The sequence below is a fragment of the Maylandia zebra genome, linkage group LG15 (genome assembly GCF_041146795.1).
Source record: "Maylandia zebra isolate NMK-2024a linkage group LG15, Mzebra_GT3a, whole genome shotgun sequence".
Lineage (NCBI taxonomy): Eukaryota > Metazoa > Chordata > Actinopteri > Cichliformes > Cichlidae > Maylandia > Maylandia zebra.
In genome coordinates, this window is record NC_135181.1 from 42,386,614 (window position 1) to 42,406,680 (window position 20,067).

General features: G+C 45.3%; 1 protein-coding gene across 1 annotated transcript; it reads right to left on the reverse strand.

Moving 5' to 3' along the window:
• Positions 1–4,692: 4,692 nt before the first annotated feature.
• On the reverse strand, positions 4,693–13,114 carry LOC143412559 (ribonuclease inhibitor-like). The gene is made up of 5 exons (XM_076873614.1): positions 12,955–13,114; positions 9,376–9,549; positions 6,787–6,833; positions 6,319–6,632; positions 4,693–4,791 (listed from the first exon to the last, which is right to left on the reverse strand). The coding sequence occupies exons 1-5, from the start codon at positions 13,080–13,082 to the stop codon at positions 4,693–4,695; spliced, it is 762 nt and encodes a 253-aa protein (XP_076729729.1). The 5' UTR covers positions 13,083–13,114.
• Positions 13,115–20,067: the final 6,953 nt, after the last annotated feature.

Here is a 20,067-nt window from a genome sequence, read left to right on the forward strand (position 1 = left end):
GCGAAGCTAAACGCTTTGTACATCGGATCCACCTGACTGATGAACGCCCATTCCGTATGCCTTACAGAAGAGTACCCCCTGCTCATTACCAACAACTAAGGCAGGTACTCACTGACATGGAGGAGAAAGGGATTATTCGCAAATCCATCAGCGAGTATGCATCCCCCCTCGTCATGGTCTGGAAAAAGGATGGTGGATTGCGGATTTGTACGGACTTCAGGTGGTTGAATGCGCGGACTCTTAAGGATGCGCACCCACTCCCTCACCAAGCGGATTGCCTTGCCGCGCTTGGGGGCAATGCCTTCTTCAGCACGATGGACTTAACCTCTGGGTTTTACAACATTCCAATGTGTGAGGAGGATAAGAAGTACACCGCTTTCACAACGCCTGTTGGCCTCTACGAATACAACCGGATGCCACAAGGGCTCTGCAATAGCCCAGCTTCATTTATGCGCATGATGCTGAACATCTTTGGTGACCTCAACTTCACCAGTCTGCTCTGCTACTTGGATGACCTCCTGGTCTTTGCTCCCACTGAAGAGGAAGCCCTGTGCCGGCTCCGAGCTGTTTTTCAAAGGTTGAGAGACAACAATCTCAAGTTGAGTCCAAAGAAGTGTCATCTGCTGCGGAAGTCAGTCAGGTTTCTTGGTCATGTCATCAACCAGACCGGAGTGGCTGTGGACCCAGCTAAGGTGGAAGTGATTTCCAAGATGCCAAAGGAGGCTCTAATGGAGAAGGATGGTTGCACTCCTTCTGTGAAAAGGATTAAGTCCTTTTTAGGAATGGTCTTTTTCTATCAGTGCTTCATTCCTGGTTGCTCAGCCATTGCCAAGCCTCTGTTTGCTCTGACGGCTGGTCAGAAGAGGAAGGGACGGACTAGTCACGCTGGGAGGGGTGCTGGCATGTTCAGGAAGTTGACTGCTGCAGATTGGAGCCCTGCATGTGACAAGGCCTTTCATAAACTGAAGGACGACCTCCTTAACTGTGCCGTGTTGGCTCACCCTGACTTTTCACGACCGTTTATTTTGTCTGTGGATGCTTCTCTGGATGGACTGGGAGCGGTTTTATCACAATTGCCTATCGACGGGGATAAGGCACGCCCTATTGCTTTTGCGAGCAAAGCACTAAGCAGGTCACAGCAGAGATACCCAGCCCATCGCCTTGAGTTCATGGCCCTGAAGTGGAGCATCTCTGAAAAGTTCAGCCACTGGTTGAAGGGGCACCAGTTCACAGTGTGGACTGACAACAACCCGCTCGTTCATGTATTGACCAAACCCAAGCTGGACGCTTATGAACAAAGGTGGGTGGCCAAGCTGTCATCCTACAACTTTGATTTGAGGTACATCCCAGGTCGAAAGAATGTTGTAGCAGATGCACTTAGTCGTGACCCCTTCACCTATTCTATTGGTGGGCGCTTGCTTCAGGAGCCCTACGAGCACTTGGTGCGGAATGCAGAAGGTGCGGCGGCTCATGAGGTGCAGGACGCTTTCAGGTTTGGTGTCCAAAATATTCAGGTTGCCCAACAACCTGTTCCAGCTCTGACCTCAGAAGATTCCTACAGTTCGTTGGAAGTCACGGCTACCTTGGTTCACCATGATTACTGGGAAACCGCTGCGGAGAATAGAGCTGCCTCCCTTCTCTACCTTGTTCAGCAGTTGCAACCAGTTGGCAATGATGTACTGCCATCACTTACCTTACATGAGCTGGAGGACCACCAACTTCAAGATCCCGTCATCTCCGCTGTCCTGCCACTCGTAGCCCGCAGGAGGCACCCTTCCAGGCGTGAGAGACATGGTATGGATTCCAGGGCACTGGCCCTATTGAAGCACTGGGAGAGGCTCAAGGTTCGGGATGGCATTCTCTACAGGGAGACGAGAGACCCTGTGAGCAAAACAAAGAGACTCCAGTTGGTGTTGCCAGTGAATTTACGGGTGCAGGCCTTGAAAGGTGTCCACGATTTGGCAGGGCACCAGGGTCAAGTTCGCACCCTCCACCTAGCAAGGCAACGTTTTTTCTGGCCCAATATGGAGAGGGATGTGAAGGAGCATGTTCGGTGCTGTGGAAGGTGCATACTTGCCAAGACTCCAGAGCCTGCAGCACGAGCCCCATTAGAGAGCATTAAGACCTCTGCTCCCATGGAGCTCATCTGCATTGACTTTTGGTCAGCAGAGGACAAAAAGAAGCGCTCTGTTGATGTGCTTGTGGCAACTGACCACTTCACGAAAATGGCCTTTGCTTTCCCGTGCAAGAATCAGACTGCCAAGCAGGTTGCCAGAAAGTTATGGGACTGTGTTTTTTGTGTATATGGTTTCCCTGAGCGTATTCACTCAGACCAAGGTCCCAGCTTTGAGAGTGAATTATTTTCTGAGCTTCTGCAGATTTCGGGCATTGCCAAGTCTCACACTACGGCTTATCACCCTATGGGCAATGGGGGCACGGAGCGGTTCAACCGCACACTTGGCAACATGCTGCGAGCTCTCCCTCTCAGAGCCAAACAGGAATGGCCGCAGCAGATTCAGACATTGACCTTTGCTTATAATGCAACTGTTCACGAGACTACTGGATATGCCCCATTCTACTTGATGTTCGGCCGTGTCCCACGACTACCGGTCGACGTTATGTTCAAGTCTGTTTTGCATGATCCCATTGTGGTGGACTTTAACGGCTACTCCAAGCTTCTTCTGTCATACTTGTCTGAGGCTGCCAAGATCGCCCGGGAGCACACCAGCAATGAGCAGGAGCATCAGGCTCGTCAATACAATAAGAAAATCAAAGGTGTGTCTCTGAACGTTGGGGATCGCGTCCTGCTTGCCAATAAAGGCGAGCGGGGCAAGAAGAAACTTGCAGACAAGTGGGAGCCTCAGGTTTACACTGTTGTGGAGAGGCATCCCAGGACCCACATTTACAGGATCAGTGACTCTTCAGGCCAGAGTAAGGTTGTACACAGAAACCTTCTGTTGGACGTGAGTTTCCTTCCTGTCCAGGATTCGTTGGGAAGTCAGTCCCTAGATTTTTTCTCCAGTGAGGGGGATCTCAGTGATTGTGGGGATCTGGAGGACCCTGGCAGTCTAGAGACAGAGTCTACCGCAGCAAGGACTTCCTTGTGGGTCCTTTCGGATTTGAGCCATGGAGTGGATGTGGATTCTGTGGCAGGAGAGCATGCCTCACAGTCCACGGATCGTCAGCATGGTTCATGTGATGGTGCGGATGTGGACAATGCCCTACCTGACTCTCAGACTTGCACAACGCACACTTCAGCAAGCCCTTCTGGTCAGGCCCAGCACCTTGCTCTTCCTACTCCGGTTGACTGTTCCGCTACCTCTGATTTGACACAGTCTGGCACAGATTCTGTTCCAGGTGCCTGTCAGGGGGACGCTGTTGTTCCGCAGACTGTTCCTGTTTCTGGTTCAGACATCAATCAGACCTCTGGTCAGCCGTATACTGGGCAGCCATCCAACTTGCCAAGACATGACTCTGACCATGCCAATGTTCGAAGCAGAGTGGTTACCAGAGCAGGTCGGGTGGTAAAGTCAGTCAACAGGCTGATAGAAAACATGGTCCAGAAGCCTATTACATGGGGCCTGTTACCGCCACGGGAGGCTCGGCCTCTGACATAGACTGTTTTTTTTGGGTCATCCCATTGCGTATTATGAATGTGTTGTACTTGCTTGAGGCATCATGACACCCACCCTGGGCGTTTTTATGGGACCACGTTTGATGAGGTGTAGGCTGCACCTTTGTGTTCTGAAAGGGTTGGAGGCCTGATCAACCTATCCAACTTCTTTTAATCCATTTATGGATAGTTTTTAACTGAACTATGGGATAAGATCCTTGGGTTACCTGTTCCGGAGGTGATGGTAGTTCAGCGTCGTTGTGCCTCTTGGTACTGCAGTACCATTCAGATGTGTAGTGATTTTGGTGAAATTCAGGGGGGGTGAATGTAACATATGTGTTAAACACTTGTGAATTTCACCCAAAATACTTTCTTTTTTGGAATAAATATGTCATTTTTTTGCATCTCACTCTCCTATCTGTGTGTTCGGTCTGTGTGCGTTCATGTGCCTGTGTGCGCTGCGTGGTGACGTAGGCGCGTGCATGTGTGCCTCGGTCACAGCTCCTTTCAGCATGGCCGGAGGTAAGTCACTGCCACGTTGCTCTCAGTTAATCAAAGTTTGTTCGGATCCCAAGCTTCAGTGTGAATACGACCGTACCGCCGCGTTTTTGTTTATCGTTAAGAGACTCATTTGGGATAAGTTTTGTGGAGGACGAGTTCATTAATACACAATTATAATGAGTTATAGCCGAGAACTCGGCTAATATGCTAGCATGCTAAGCTAGTCCGTATCGCTAGCGGCTTGAGAGTTTACTCGCGTCAGTCTCTCCTTTTGTGTAACAGCATGCACCTTTTCTTTCTTCGTCAGGAGAGGGTTACGGGCAGTCGCGTGACACGCACGGATCGAACATGTATCTCTGTGTTGCAGGTATGGAGATGTTTTTATGTTTTGGAGATGCAGTCTTTCATTTATTGTTCTTATAAGTTGTTTTGATGTTTTTTAGTGACATATTGTTTATTTTGTGCTTTTTGTTTTTTGAGAGTTTAAGTCAATGTTTTGAAATAATTTGTTGTATTTGGTTCGTTACATTAATGTACATTAAGAGGACAGCTCCTTTCAGCATGGCCGGAGGAGAGGGTTACGGGCAGTCGCGTGACACGCACGGATCGAACATGTATCTCTGTGTTGCAGATGTGCAGTAAAGAGCCAAAGATTCGACACTGTCTCCTGCCTCTTGCTTCAACACCAAAACACAACGCAGAACAGCAGGCGTAACAATTACACGGGTTACACGAGCACGCATCATTCTCAGAGACTCCTCTCATCCTGCCAATAAACTCTTCCAGCTCCTCCCCTCCAAAAGGTGCTACAGGACCTTTCAGGCTAAAACCAGCAGGTTTAGGAGGAGCTTCTTCCCCACAGCTGTCACCCTACTGAAGTCAGTCCCCACTGAACCTTTCCACCCACACCCCCCTATCCCTCCCAATGACCATGATCATGATAGTGTAGTCTCTGTTACAGTGCATACATGGTTCACTGTTATAGTCCGTTCAGAGTACTATATTCATAGCACTCTGTAGATCTGTTTACCACACACCGGTACAGCTGTATATATGTAGCACATATGTATACTTGCTCTCTGTATAGCAATATAAACATCTTGTCACGGTTTGCCGGGGCAAGCCGTGTGGAATATGAAATAGGACCCAAAATGCAGACTGCTTAAGTGGAGGATGAGCTTTATTTACAACCGGATAAGAACAACAAAAGGGGTGGCGAGAAACAGAACGGTAATAACTCTAAACTGGGAAAACTAAACTAAACACGAAACCAGAACACTAACGAGGGTACCTTGCAGGGAGAATGACCAGGAAGCTGGAGGAAATAAACACAGAATGGCGGCGAGGAAAATAACGCAGACGAACCAGCAACTACCATGACAGAAGACACAACTTAAATACACCCAGAGAACACAGGGAGATTACACGCAGGTGGGGAACACAGCTGGGAGTGATTATCGTGACGAGACTAGGGAGGCAAACTGAAAACACTCACATAAGACGCAGACCTTCACAATAAAACAGGAAACACATACACGCAATGACATAACACACCAACTTAACACAGACTGGGGGACACAGAACATAGGAACATGAACAGAAGAATACAAACACCCAAGGTAACCAAAACCACAGAATACTAATAGACTAAACATAAACACGGAGTCACAGACTCCGGACCATGACACATCTGTAGACTTAACTTATTTGTACATAATCTGTTCAGAACTATTCCGACCTTTTCTACACTTACCTGTATATAATCTACTCTTATTGCACTTCTAATCAAAAATAAAGTTTGCATCTAATCAGAAGTGCAAGAGCACTTACTGCTCTTGCACTTCTGATTAGATGCAAACTTTATTTCGTTACCCTGTATTTATACATGTGTAATGACAATAAAGTTGAATCTGAATCCTAATCTGTTCAACCTGTTTCTCTAACAGGAGGACACTCTTTAGACTAAATGATTAAACTCAGCACAGACTCACGGTGGAACCAGAATAAACTCTGAATCCAGGATAAAGAGGTTCAGTGAATGTGGTGTTGAAGGTGTGGAGGTGGATCAGAGTGTCAGAGGAGACTCTGTAGAAGGACAGAGTTCCAGCAGGACAGTCCACATAAACTGCTGCTCTGTTAGAGACGGAGGAGGAGGAGGAGGATGTGGAGGAGGAGATGGATGTTTTTATGTTATTGTGACAGACACAATAAGGACCATCATCAGAGCAGAATAAACTCCAGGAGTGGTCATTCTTTCCAAACACACAGTTATTATTGACTCCTTTCCTTCTGATTCTTCTGTAACTCACTGTTATACGAACCTCTCCTCTCCACTCGACCTCCCAGTAACAGCGACCAGTCAGACCATCACTACACAGCAGCTGTAGACGATAACCAAATCTGTCTGGATGTTCAGGATATGGCTGAACCTCCTTCACACGTGTCACCTTCCTGTTGTTGTCAGACAGTTGGAGGTTTTTGTGTACTGTGTTTGTGTCGATTGTGAGTTGACAGGAATCTGATGGAGAGAACAAACACAATCCAGCTGCAGTTATTGATCCATCATCTGTTCATTGATTGACACTTTGATGATGACTCCTGACATCAGAATGATGAAGATGGTTGAATGTGTGCTGCTTTGTTTTCATGAATCACATTAAAAACACACTTACACTTCCTCAGACCTGGTCTCAACCATCGGACTCCAGCAGGCTCCACCCTGAAAGGAGGAGGGGGGTCAGAGCAGCACAGTCAGCATGCACACATGGACATTACAGAGTGGCTCCACCATTCTGTAAGCATGTAAGTTGATCTTAAGAAGAACATTTCAAGTGGAGAGAATATTTTATGATCACCAGGATCCTTCCATCTGAGTCATTACTTTTAAAGAGGTGCTGCTATACGAGGGAATATTCCATATATTATTTATTAGAAACATGTATTAGAAAAGAAATGTGTGATTTCCTTGCACAGCTTTGCCGTCCACCTGGGCCTTACACAGAGTTTCTGTCTGATTTCTCAGACTTTTTATCTCATTTAGTGCTCAGCTCAGATAAAATCATTATTGTGGGTGATTTTAACATCCATGTAGATGCTAAAAATGACAGCCTCAACATGGCATTTAATCTGTTATTAGACTCAATTGGTTTCTCTCAAAATGTAAAAGAACCCACCCACCACTTTAATCACACTCTAGATCTTGTTTTAACATATGGCATAGAAACTGAACATTTAACAGCGTTTCCTGAAAACCCTCTCCCGTCTGATCATTTCCTGATAACATTTACATTTACAATAACTGATTACACAGCGGTGGAGAGTAGACTTTATCAAAGTAGATGTCTTTCTGAAAGCGCTGTAACTAAGTTTAAGAATATAATCCACCCACTGTTATCATCTTCAATGCCCTGTACCAACACAGAGCAGAGCACCTATCTGAACGCTACCCCAACAGAGGTCGATTATCTTGTTAATAATTTTACCTCGTCACTACGTACGACTCTGGATACTGTAGCTCCAGAGTGCCATTAGTGTGGTTACAGCTAGTGAGCTGAGTGTTTGCAGCTAGTGAGCTGCACTCTTTTTGACATACTTTGTACTTTATTGACTAACGCTTGAGTTTTGCTTGTTTCTTTAAACGGTAATAGCGGCTTGTCCATCTCTTTTAGTTAGTATTAATAGAAACTTTAATAAAACTCTTTAATTTAACCCTTTTGCCTCCTTGACTCCTTTTTCTGACCCGGACACTTTTTGTTACTTCCCCCTCACCGCCTAGACCCCTCAGGGGAACGTAACAAGTGGGGAACTCTGGAAAACTAAGGTCTCTAATCAGAAGTACCTGACTCCGTGGTATAATTCTCAAACACGTAGCCTAAAGCAGATAACTCATAAGCTGGAGAGGAAATGGCGTGTCACAAATTTAGAGGATCATCATTTAACCAAATCACAGATGTAACATTATCTACAGCTACTTTTAGTACCATTGATATTCATTTAGACTCTTTTTCTCCAATTGATCTTTCTGAGTTAACTTCAATAATTACTTCCTCCAAACCATCAACGTGTCTTTTAGACCCCATTCCTACAAAACTGCTCAAAGAAGTCCTGCCATTAATTAATTCTTCGATCTTAAATATGATCAACCTATCTCTAATAATCTGCTATGTACCACAGGCCTTCAAGCTGGCTGTAGTTAAACCTTTACTCAAAAAGCATCTCTAGACCCAGCAGTCTTAGCTAATTATAGGCCAATCTCCAACCTTCCTTTCATATCAAACATCCTTGAAAGAGTAGTTGTCAAACAGCTAACAGATCATCTGCAGAGGCTTATTTGAAGAGTTTCAGTCAGGTTTCAGAGCTCATCACAGCACAGAAACAGCTTTAGTGAAGGTTACAAATGATCTTCTTATGGCCTCTGACAGTGGACTCATCTCTGTGCTTGTCCTGCTAGACCTCAGTTCGATACTGTCGACCATAATATCCTATTAAAGCGATTAGAACATGCTGTAGGTATTACAGGTACTGTGCTGCAGTGGTTTGTATCATATCTATCTAATAGACTCCAGTTTGTGCATGTAAATGGAGAGTCCTCTTCACACACTGAGGTTAATTATGGAATTCCACGGGGTTCAGTGCTAGGACCAATTCTGTTTACATTATACATGCTTCCCTTAGGCAGCATCATTAGAAGACATAGCATACATTTACACTGCTATGCAGATGACACCCAGCTCTATCTGTCCATGAAGCCAGATAACACACACCAGTGAGTTAAACTGCAGGAATGTCTTAAAGACATAAAGACCTGGATGGCCGCTAACTTTCTGCTTGTTAATTCAGGTAAAACTGAGGTTATTGTACTCAGCCCTGAAATTCTTAGAAATATAGTCTCTAACCAGATGCGTACTCTGGATGGCATTACCTTGGCCTCCAGTAACACTGTGAGGAACCTTGGAGTCATTTTTGACCAGGACATGTCCTTCAACGCACATATTAAACAAATATGTAAGACTGCGTTCTTCCATTTGTGCAACATCTCTAAAATTACACTGCACTAGACCCTTATGCATTTTACCCTTTGTCACACTTTCTTGTGATTATTTAAGACTACCCATTCATGTTAACTGCTTTTTATAAAAGACATTTGGCTCCACTGATCCCTCCCCTTCAACTGGTTGTCCTTCCTGAACCTGGTTCTGCCAAAGGTTTCATCCTGTCTGTATCATTGTATGGTCTGTACCTCACAATACAAATATCCATACCTGAGAGTGTCCAGTCTCCATTGTGAATCCTTCAGACCAGCCGACAGCAGCTGTGTTCCAGAAATGCCTGGATGATTGTAGCTCAGGTCTAACACTCTCAAATGGGAGGGGTTGGAGTTGAGAGCTGAGACCAGAGAGGTACAGCCTTCTTCTGTTATCATACAACCAGGGACACTGCAGGAAGTGAATAAATAAATACATTCTAATGTATTTTATTTTATTTTACATTAGAGTTTTCCAGGTACTCCAGGTATAAAATATATGCATATGGAAGTAAATAAAGAATGGGTCCTAAGAACTCATTCTTTTTAGGGAAACATTAAATTGATGGCGAACAGATCAAAACACTGACAGAATCCATGGATGGCAGGCTTTTGAGTGTCCTTGCAAAGAAAGGTGGCTATATTGGTCACTGATTTGTTTTTGTTTTGTTTTTGAATGTCAGAAATGTATATTTGTGAATGTGGAGATGTTATATTGGTTTCACTGGTAAAAATAAATAATTGAAATGGGTATATATTTGTTTTTTGTTAAGTTGCCTAATAATTATGCACAGTAATAGTCACCTGCACACACAGATATCCCCCTAAAATAGCTAAAACTAAAAACAAACTAAAAACTACTTCCAAAAACATTCAGCTATTAATGAGTTTTTTGGGTTCATTGAGAACATGGTTGTTGTTCAATAATAAAATTATTCCTCAAAAATACAACTTGCCTAATAATTCTGCACTCCCTGTATAGACACAGACAAACAGGCACACACAGATACGAACATCCATTCCCACCCCCATGCACACATATGCAAATACTCAGCACTCACCCAATGTGGAGACAGACATAAGTAGACACTGTACACACAATCACATTCCCCAGACGTACTCTATACTCCCGGTCTAGGTACCTGTGTGTTCTAAGGTAGCCCTGTCCCCCAGGGCATGAATGGCTCCCCTGCACCCTGGTGACACACCTGCACCCCAAGGCCCTGCATGTGTGGGTGATTGTGGTGGAGCGGGAAGAGGGAGGCAGCTGGGGATGGGGAGGGAAGGAAAGTAGGGGCAAGTGGCCCCTCCCTGGGGCATTCATGTCATTTGATGTTTGAGCTGATAAATAGTAGATCTGAAATTTCTAGATTATTGCTTATTCTACATCTAGCCAAGAGTAATCTAATAATGTATGTTTTAGCCATCCTGAGATAAATTGAAGTGTTGTGTAAATAGTGATGCGTAACTAGTGTTGAAAGTTAGGCAGATCTAATCCTTTTATTCTTGGTCTTTTGTAGTGTTTTTAAGCTGTATCGCCCCCCCCCTTTTTTTTGTGCCCTTTATCACCCTCTTCCCCGCTGTTTTTCTTTCCCTCCCACTCTTTTTTCTCCATTTCCTTTCCAATAGTCATGTCTGTTCCATATGTAACAACTGAAAAATAAAATTAAATACATAAACAATAAAAACAAAGGTCAATCAAATGGACCAACATGGCAAGGCCGGGATGGTCCACTTGGTATAGTAAACCTGTTGGGTATCTTTCTTGACCTTCAGACAATAATTCTGATGGCAAAAGAACCAAACGGGACCCAAGCTTGAAGGATAGACAGTCCGCAGGGGTGAGAGGGTTTTTTTTTTATATATATTTGAGAAGGAGAATCCATCTGTCCATTGTCCACCACTTACCCAGGTTCGGTTCATGGGAGCAGCAGAGAAGTCCAGACTCTACCCATCTCTTCTAGCTCAGTAATAATAATAATTATTAATAATATAGTTATCTTGATTCATCATGTTTTGTTAACCTTTTGTATCAGCAAAAAAAGTCTTATTTTATATCACTTTTTTCTTACATCATCATATACAGTGGGGCAAAAAAGTATTTAGTCAGCCACCGATTGTGCAAGTTCCCCCACTTAAAATGATGACAGAGGTCAGTAATTTGCACCAGAGGTACACTTCAACTGTGAGAGACAGAATGTGAAAAAAAAATCCATGAATCCACATGGTAGGATTTGTAAAGAATTTATTCGTAAATCAGGGTGGAAAATAAGTATTTGGTCACCTCAAACAAGGAAAATCTCTGGCTCTCACAGACCTGTAACGTCTTCTGTAAGAAGCTTTTCTGTCCCCCACTCGTTACCTGTATGAATGGCACCTGTTTGAACTCATCATCTGTATAAAAGACACCTGTCCACAGCCTCAAACAGTCAGACTCCAAACTCCGCCATGGCCAAGACCAAAGAGCTTTCGAAGGACACCAGGAAAAGTATTGTAGACCTGCACCAGACTGGGAAGAGTGAATCTACAATAGGCAAGCAGCTTGGTGTGAAAAAATCAACTGTGGGAGCAATCATCAGAAAATGGAAGACATACAAGACCACTGATAATCTCCCTCGATCTGGGGCTCCACGCAAGATCTCATCCCGTGGGGTCAAAATGATCATGAGAACGGTGAGCAAAGATCCCAGAACCACACGGGGGGACCTGGTGAATGACCTGCAGAGAGCTGGGACCAAAGTAACAAAGGTCACCATCAGTAACACACTACAACGGCAGGGAATCAAATCCCGCAGTGCCAGACGTGTTCCGCTGCTGAAGCCAGTGCATGTCCAGGCCCGTCTGAAGTTTGCCAGAGAGCACATGGATGATACAGCAGAGGATTGGGAGAATGTCATATGCTCAGATGAAACCAAAGTAGAACTTTTTGGTATAAACTCAACTCGTCGTGTTTGGAGGAAGAAGAATACTGAGTTGCATCCCAAGAACACCATACCTACTGTGAAGCATGGGGGTGGAAACATCATGCTATGGGGCTGTTTTTCTGCCAAGGGGACAGGACGACTGATCCGTGTTAAGGACAGAATGAATGGGGCCATGTATCGTGAGATTTTGAGCCAAAACCTCCTTCCATCAGTGAGAACTTTGAAGATGAAACGAGGCTGGGTCTTCCAACATGACAATGATCCAAAACACACCGCCCGGGCAACAAAGGAGTGGCTCCGTAAGAAGCATTTGAAAGTCCTGGAGTGGCCTAGCCAGTCTCCAGACCTCAACCCCATAGAAAATCTGTGGCGGGAGTTGAAAGTCCATGTTGCTCGGCGACAGCCCCAAAACATCACTGCTCTCGAGAAGATCTGCATGGAGGAATGGGCCAAAATACCAGCTACTGTGTGTGCAAACCTGGTAAAGACCTATAGTAAATGTTTGACCTCTGTTATTGCCAACAAAGGTTATGTTACAAAGTATTGAGTTGTATTTTTGTTATTGACCAAATACTTATTTTCCACCCTGATTTACGAATAAATTCTTTACAAATCCTACCATGTGGATTCATGGATTTTTTTTTCACATTCTGTCTCTCACAGTTGAAGTGTACCTCTGGTGCAAATTACTGACCTCTGTCATCATTTTAAGTGGGGGAACTTGCACAATCGGTGGCTGACTAAATACTTTTTTGCCCCACTGTATGTCCTCAGATCTTTATTGTGAGAATTGATCATTTATATCAAATCAAAGACCATTTGTCACATTTTAAAGGTACATGTAAAAGCTGTCAGCTTATATAATTCTGAATCATCAGTCAAAAAATCCTAACCTGAGAATTTCCAACATACACTGTGGAGTCTGCAGTCCAGCAGAAAGAAGCTTCATGCCTGAATCCTGCAGGTCATTGTCGCTCAGGTCCAGCTCTCTCAGACTACAGGAGTGGGAGCTGAGAACCATGGACAGAGCTTCACAGCTTCTCTCAGAGAGGTTACACCTGTTCAGGCTAAAGAAACAATGACATTTTTCATCAAACAAAAATAATTTTAATGTTGAATCTAGATTTCAAGATGAATATCTCAGTTTGCACCACAGTTCAGATTTTAATTAATTAATTAAAAAAAAAATAATTAACTGAGATTTTGCCCTGGGACAAATAAAACACTTTAAGTTAAATTTCCTAACAGAAAACTAAATTAGACCTCTATTAAGTCTAAAGGGAAACCAGTGAATAGCTACTAGATTTACTTATACTAGTACAGAGTGACACCAATGACTGTAGAAAACATGGACGACGCTACAGCACCTCCTCACATTAAGCCAAAATATCGCGCTTGCCGAGGCTGCCATCTTGCATTTTTGGAGCCAGAGTCTGCGCGGTAGTGACTTCAGGTGGAGCGACTGTGTAACGCTCCCGCCCACACACCCCCTGGGCGTGACCGCAAACACGCCCAGTTTATTTGCTGATGGGTTTACCGCGACTGACGACTCGTTCAATTGAGGTAACTACAACCATGTCACTATTATGAAAAAGACACACAGCTTATCATCTTATAGTTCTAAAAGATCTAAAATCACTCTGTTGTTAAGTTGTTTGCTAAATTAGCCGCTAGCACACGCAATGTGTTGGGGGCTTGTTGCTAGTGATGCTACACACCTATTACTCTAATAGTCTGTATTATTGAATGATTCAGCACCAGAGATGGGCAGTAACGCATTATAAGTAACCCGTTACAAGTAACGATTACTGTTACTTTCTCCTAAGCACGCTGCGTTACTGTGTTACTAAAACTGTTATTTTTTTGGGAGAGTGTCTCATGACAATGACGTAAGCGAGTGCAACGTTCGTGGCAACAGCTGCGTGCAGATCACAAATGGATAATATATCGAGTGCGGGAGAGTGTATGACCGTGCAGCATTTAAAGCGTGGAGGTGCTGACCTTACTTTGAGTTTGATTCTGTAAAAAGTAAAAAAAACATTAGCGTCTGCTGCTCACTGTGTGGGAAGAAAACTTCTTTTTACAGCAAAAAAACCCCTAAAGGTCCGAGCAAGCACCAAATACGCTGCCACAGGAATGTGAAATTCACAGAGAAACTGCCATATCCTTCCACTGACCACTGCAGCACACCTGCACCAGGGTAAACCTCCGCCTGCCCCACTCCTGCTATACAGGTGAAAATAGAGCAACAGGACCGCTGAGTCTTTGATTTTATTAATTTTCTGCTGTGTTTTACGTGCATCGATTTGAAAGAGTGAGTGTAAACACAAAAAACGATTTTATTTTATATGGTGGAATGTGCAGAAAATAGGTTTAAATGTTAAACAAATTTTTTCTAGTCAGAGAATGTTGCATATAATTTAATGTTTGCTTGATGCATAAAGTTAAAAGATTAAAACTAATATTGTTTATTGTCATTTATGCTTAGAAATATTTACTCATATATGCTTAGAAGTATATAATCATTTGTAGATTGAAAGAATGTCTCATCCTAGGAGTTCTGTAACATATCTGTGTAGCATGAAGAGGGGGGTGCGTTCACTCCTCTACAGAGTGTTCTGGCATAGATCACACACCTCCTTGGAGAGGTCGTATCTTCTCTTGCTGATATATGGTATAGCAAACACACGTATATCTGTTTGAGTGTAAGAGCCTTTTGTTTAGATGGACCCGCTAGACTCCTGGCACCAGCTTTGGGGAGTCTTCACAGGGTCACATCTTGACCCCACACACACACAAACTTACACAACGCACAGGCAAGGTACTCTTGGTGTGTATGTAGACCTCTTATGTTAATGAAACTATGTATATTCATGTGAGCTCAATAAAAGAACAATGTTATGGGGGAGTGGACGAGAGCTACTGGGGTCAAGCGAAGGAACGGCGCTTGTCGTGGTTCTCTCCCTCATACATGAGTAACACAAAGAATTTTGCCTACTTGTGTAAGCTGGGTTTCCTGGGTCCAGAGGTTTGGAGAAACTTCTTCCCTTTCTTTCATCACAGCTGTCCTGTTCCAGAAGTTCTGTTGACCCACTGAGAGAGGCATCATTTAAGAAACACCAGGAAGACTGAAGCTCATCGCATTGATCAAGCAGGACTCATGATCTTCACCAGCAGCTCCCTCACAGGGAAATCTTCCGCACTCCTCCCAGGAGATGGATAAACCCAGCATTTCATGAACACTGTGATGGAGACCTTTGCTTTGTGTAATGTTATAAATACTCGGATACTCCCCAGAGGCTCCGGACTTTTACATAGAGATATTATACTCAGTCCTGTAGAAAGTTATATATTTAAAAATATATGATCCTCTCTAGTTACTCTGGTATAAATAACTTTGAATTACTTTATGGTAAATAACACACTATCGGCAAAAAACTGTGAAAGAATTCCAGATCACAAGGTTGTAGTTTGAATACAAGTGACAACCTTTGACCTTCATCAGGTTTTATTTAATTGTGTCAGAAAAATGTGCTCTTCATGCAGCTGAGTACATCAAGTGTTTAAAACGGAAGCTGTGCAGGTTTGAGATCAGCAGCTTTGTAAAACACCAAACTGAGGTCCTGTTAATGCTGATATATAGTGACACAGTTACATGGGTGATTAATCCTTTTCTTTTTTTATCTTTAACTTTATCAATAAAGCTGCAGCTTTCGCTACAGCACATGTGGTACTTTAACCTTTGCACTGTTTTCATCAGTTCATTTTGCAGTTAACATGTGAACATGTTGGATGATCTGGTGCTGAGGTCTGAATCTGAGGGCAGCTCCTGTAATCACAAAGACAACAGAACCATCACAAACTGAATTATAAAGTTTATCTCTCAAATCTGAAATAAAGCTGATCCTTCTGTCCTCACACACTCAGGATCTGAAGCTCTTCTCTTACATTTTCAGTTCTACAGTTTAATCCATAAATACTGATTAATGAGGAGTGACTGAAGTACAAGCTTTTTTTTTTAATTTGGTATTTATTGTCTTTACAGATGTGGCAAGAGACTGAAAACTGTTGTTTGCACATATTTAATAATCAGCTCTGCACAGGAGCTGAAGCAGAGTGCAGCCTGTCACTTTTACAGTATAATACTTGTAATAAAAGTACAGTAACGGTAATTAATGACTGAGCAGCCCGGGGCGTTTCTCTTGATTTTTTTTATCCAGGATAAATTCATTCACCTGCAAGGATTAGATAAACGAATTTTACAAAACAAGTTTCCCCGACATCCGAGTGCTCATGTTAGCTAGCTAGGTCTCAGGACCGAGCTAAGGACGGTAATTATGGATTAGCTTACAAACACGTTTAACTTACCAAAAAGGTGCAGTGGGGCCTCGAGTCCTTCTGTCGGGTAGTCCAGTTTACTGAAGAACACCTCAGGCTGTCAGGTTAAAACAGTCGTTCGTGTTTTTGTAACAAAAACTCTGGCCCTTCTCTCAGAGCCTACACTCTATCTGCTATTCCTGAACAGAGATACGCAAGTTTCTCCGTGACTGCAGCTGCCAGTCAAAACTGTTATGATGAAGTTACACGCCAATTTAACATCACCGCGATAGAATCAAACTTATGGGAAAGGAGACCCCTTGGACACAAATCAGCGTGATAAGAACTATTGATAACAAAAGAAAGAATCTTTGGAAAAAATGTATCTGAAAAAATGTATCTGATGAGAATTAATTTACTTTTGTCTGTCCCCAATCCCATCCGCTAACATGGAGTAGGCGGAGTTTATGACCTTTACTGCAGCCCTGCAGCCATACACCAAGGGGCAATAGAGACATTTTAGCTTCATTTTGGGGGAGCTGTCGCGTCGTCCATGTTTTCTACAGTCACAGGCATTCAGTTCTGCTGGTCACTTTCATAATTCTAATATCTATAGAGTTATCTAGGACAGGGGCAACTGAGTCCAGCCCCTCTCCAGGAGACTGGTTCCAGAGCCCAAGCCATGCGTTGAGATGAGCCCAACTATATCTAGCCGGTACCTCTCAACCCCATGCCTAACTCAGGCTCCTTCCCCACCAGAGAGGTGATATTCCATGTTCCAATTGCCAGTTTTGGTAACTGATGATTGATCCACCAGGGCCTCTGCTCCAGCCCGCCACCCGGCACACAATGCACCCAACCCCTACGGCACCTGCGGGTGGTGGGCAGCAGGTTCCTTGCACAGCCCAAAAAAGGGACCTTTTTTGGGCTGTGCAGGGCCAGGCCCCATGGACTAAGGCCCGCCCACCTGATGCTTGGCAGGGTGAACTGTTCTCTTGGTGTTCTACTCATAGGGGTCTTCTGAATCGCTCTTTGTTCCTCACCTACCTACAACCAATTTGCCATGGGAGACCCTACCAGGGGCAGAAGCCCCCGGACAAAATAGCCCCTGGGATCCCTGGGACACACAAACTCCTCCACCACCATAAGGTAGTGATTCGCAGAGGGGATCTACGTCCCTACCCTCACCTGTGGTCACGAGCTGTGGGTAGTGACTGAAAGAATGAGAGTGCAGATAGAAGCGGCAGAAATGAACTTCCTCTGAAGGGTGGCTGACCTTACCGTTAGAGATAGCGTGAGAGGTTCAGCCAACCGGGAGGGGCTCAGAGTAGAGCCACTGCTCCTCCACATGGAAAGGAGCCAGTTGTGGTGGTTCGTGTATCTGACAAAGATATCTCCCGATAAGTTGTTGGGCAACCCAGGACACATTGGGTAACGCCGTGGTGTTCCCCCGGACAAGCTGGAAGAGGTGGCTGGGGAGAGGGAGGAATGGTTTTTTTTGCTTAGGGTGCTGCCCCCGTGATCTATTAAAGAGATGAATTTGATGCCAAATCAGGTGGAAAACTTCTGTAGTCAGGAAATATTTAGGTTAATTTGATTGGTTATACTATAGGATTTGTAGTTATAGTAGTTGGCCAGTAGGAATGTTTGGCCCTGCTCTGCAGCAGCTTCTGACTAAAGCTTCTTACCCACTCCACGGGTGGAAGCGGCTGGTGCCCGGCAGATGCCTACACAAGTGCCTGTTCCCCGGAAGAGGGCTGCTGAGGTCGGGGCACGTGAGGGACCTGCTCAGCAGGTTCCAAAGGTCAGAGCACACAAGAGCCCTTCCCAGCCGGGATGGGGTGCGCGAGGACCCTGCCAAGCCTGAGGTTGGCGTGCTGTCTAGACCAGGCTTCCTTCCACCTGGGGCTCTGTGTGGTCTTGCGTAACGGCTGCCTGCCAAGCCGCCTGGGAGCCTCGGATCATGCCGTGACTGCTGTGCCACCTCCACTTGCCACACAGGCATCCTCTGGTCCACACGGTGGCCACCAGATCAGCTTCATCATCGCTGTGGGACAAATGGCAGACCGAGCGGCATCCGCAATCACGCCTTGCTGGCTTAAAACGGATTGAACTGGGTCCATACTGTTGTTATTGGTGTGTGTTTGTGTAACCATGGTAACTTCTGACCCCACTTCCGCCAGTCCCTTTATTGTGGCGGGAATGAACCCTGTATAAGTTCCGGGTCAATCAGCTGCATGTCCCTGCTCCTCTGGCTGCTGTTGTCCCTGTGGTTGGCGTACTTGTCAGATATCGACAAATTTTACACTACAGACCAGTTGACAGCGTGCAATAACCCGGCCGATTCATTCACCTTTACACTACCTCACAATCGACTCAACGGTCAGGTTTCTTTTTTCTCCCGCGATCAGCCCTGATCAGCGCGAGATGGCGAGCCACCCGACCACCGCTACGTTGCGGTAGGAATTATGAACCTATGGACTGAATCAAACTGTTGACACATGACCTATCACAGGTCCATGGAACTAAAATAAATCACATACTGGACTACACCTCATCCCACCTCCTTTTGGAACCCAATAAGCTGTCTTGTATTGTCAACATTATTTTGTTTGTGATATATATGCATTTTTTTTTTGTACATCTGTCTACATATTGTAGATGTACAAAAAAAAAAACAAAAAAAAACAAAACAAAAAAAAACCTGTACATCTGTCTACATACATATCCCCCCATGAAAAGAATATCGAGGGAACAGTTTACCCTGCCCGGGATAGGGTTACCGGGGCCCCGCCCTGGAGCCAGGCCCGGGGAGGGTGCCCGAGGGCGAGCGTCTGGTGGCCGGGCCTTAGTCCATGGGGCCCGGCCGGGCACAGCCCGAAGAGGAGACATGGGCCCATCCTCCCGCAGGCCCACCACCCGCAGGAGGCGCCATAGGGGTCGGGTGCATTGTGAGCCGGGTGGCGGCCAGGAGCGGAGGCCCTGGCGGACCGACCCCCGGCTGCCAAGACTGGCAATAGGGACATGGAATGTCACCTCTCTGGTGGGGAAGGAGCCTGAGTTGGTGCGTGAGGTTGAGAGGTACCGGCTAGATATAGTTGGGCTCACCTCTACGCATTGTCTGGGCTCTGGAACCAGTCTCCTGGAGAGGGGCTGGACTCTGTCTCAGTCTGGAGTTGCCCCTGGTGAGAGGCGGCGGGCTGGGGTGGGTATTCTTATATCCCCTCGGCTTGCTGCCGGTACGTTGGGGTTTTTCCCGGTGGACGAGAGGGTTTGTTCCCTGCGCCTTAGGGTCGGGGAACGGGTCCTGACTGTCATCTGCGCTTATGCGCCGAGTGGCAGTTCGGAGTACCCAGCCTTCTTAGAGTCCCTGGGGGGGGTGCTGGAAGGTGCTCCACCTGGAGACTCTGTTGTCCTGCTGGGAGACTTCAATGCTCACGTGGGTAACGACAGCGAGACCTGGAGGGGCGTGATTGGGAGGAACGGCCTCCCTGATCTGAACCTGAGCGGTGCTTTGTTATTGGACTTCTGTGCTAATCACAGTTTGGCCATAACGAACACCCTGTTCGAACATAAGAGTGTCCATAAGTGCACGTGGCACCAGGATGCTCTAGGCCGTAGGTCGATGATCGATTTTGTAATCGTATCACCAGACCTGCGACCATATGTTCTGGACACTCGGGTAAAGA

Bases quoted from the DNA above. Each gene is read 5' to 3' on its own strand.
- LOC143412559 (XM_076873614.1), bottom strand. From the start codon at position 13,082: ATGGTTCTCAGCTCCCACTCCTGTAGTCTGAGAGAGCTGGACCTGAGC. The intron at 6,633-6,786 runs GTAAGTGTGTTT...TCTCTCCATCAG, and splicing joins GAGACCAGGTCTGAGGAAGT to ATTCCTGTCAACTCACAATC. The intron at 4,792-6,318 runs GTCTGTCACAAT...TTGGTGTTGAAG, and splicing joins CTGATGATGGTCCTTATTGT to CAAGAGGCAGGAGACAGTGT.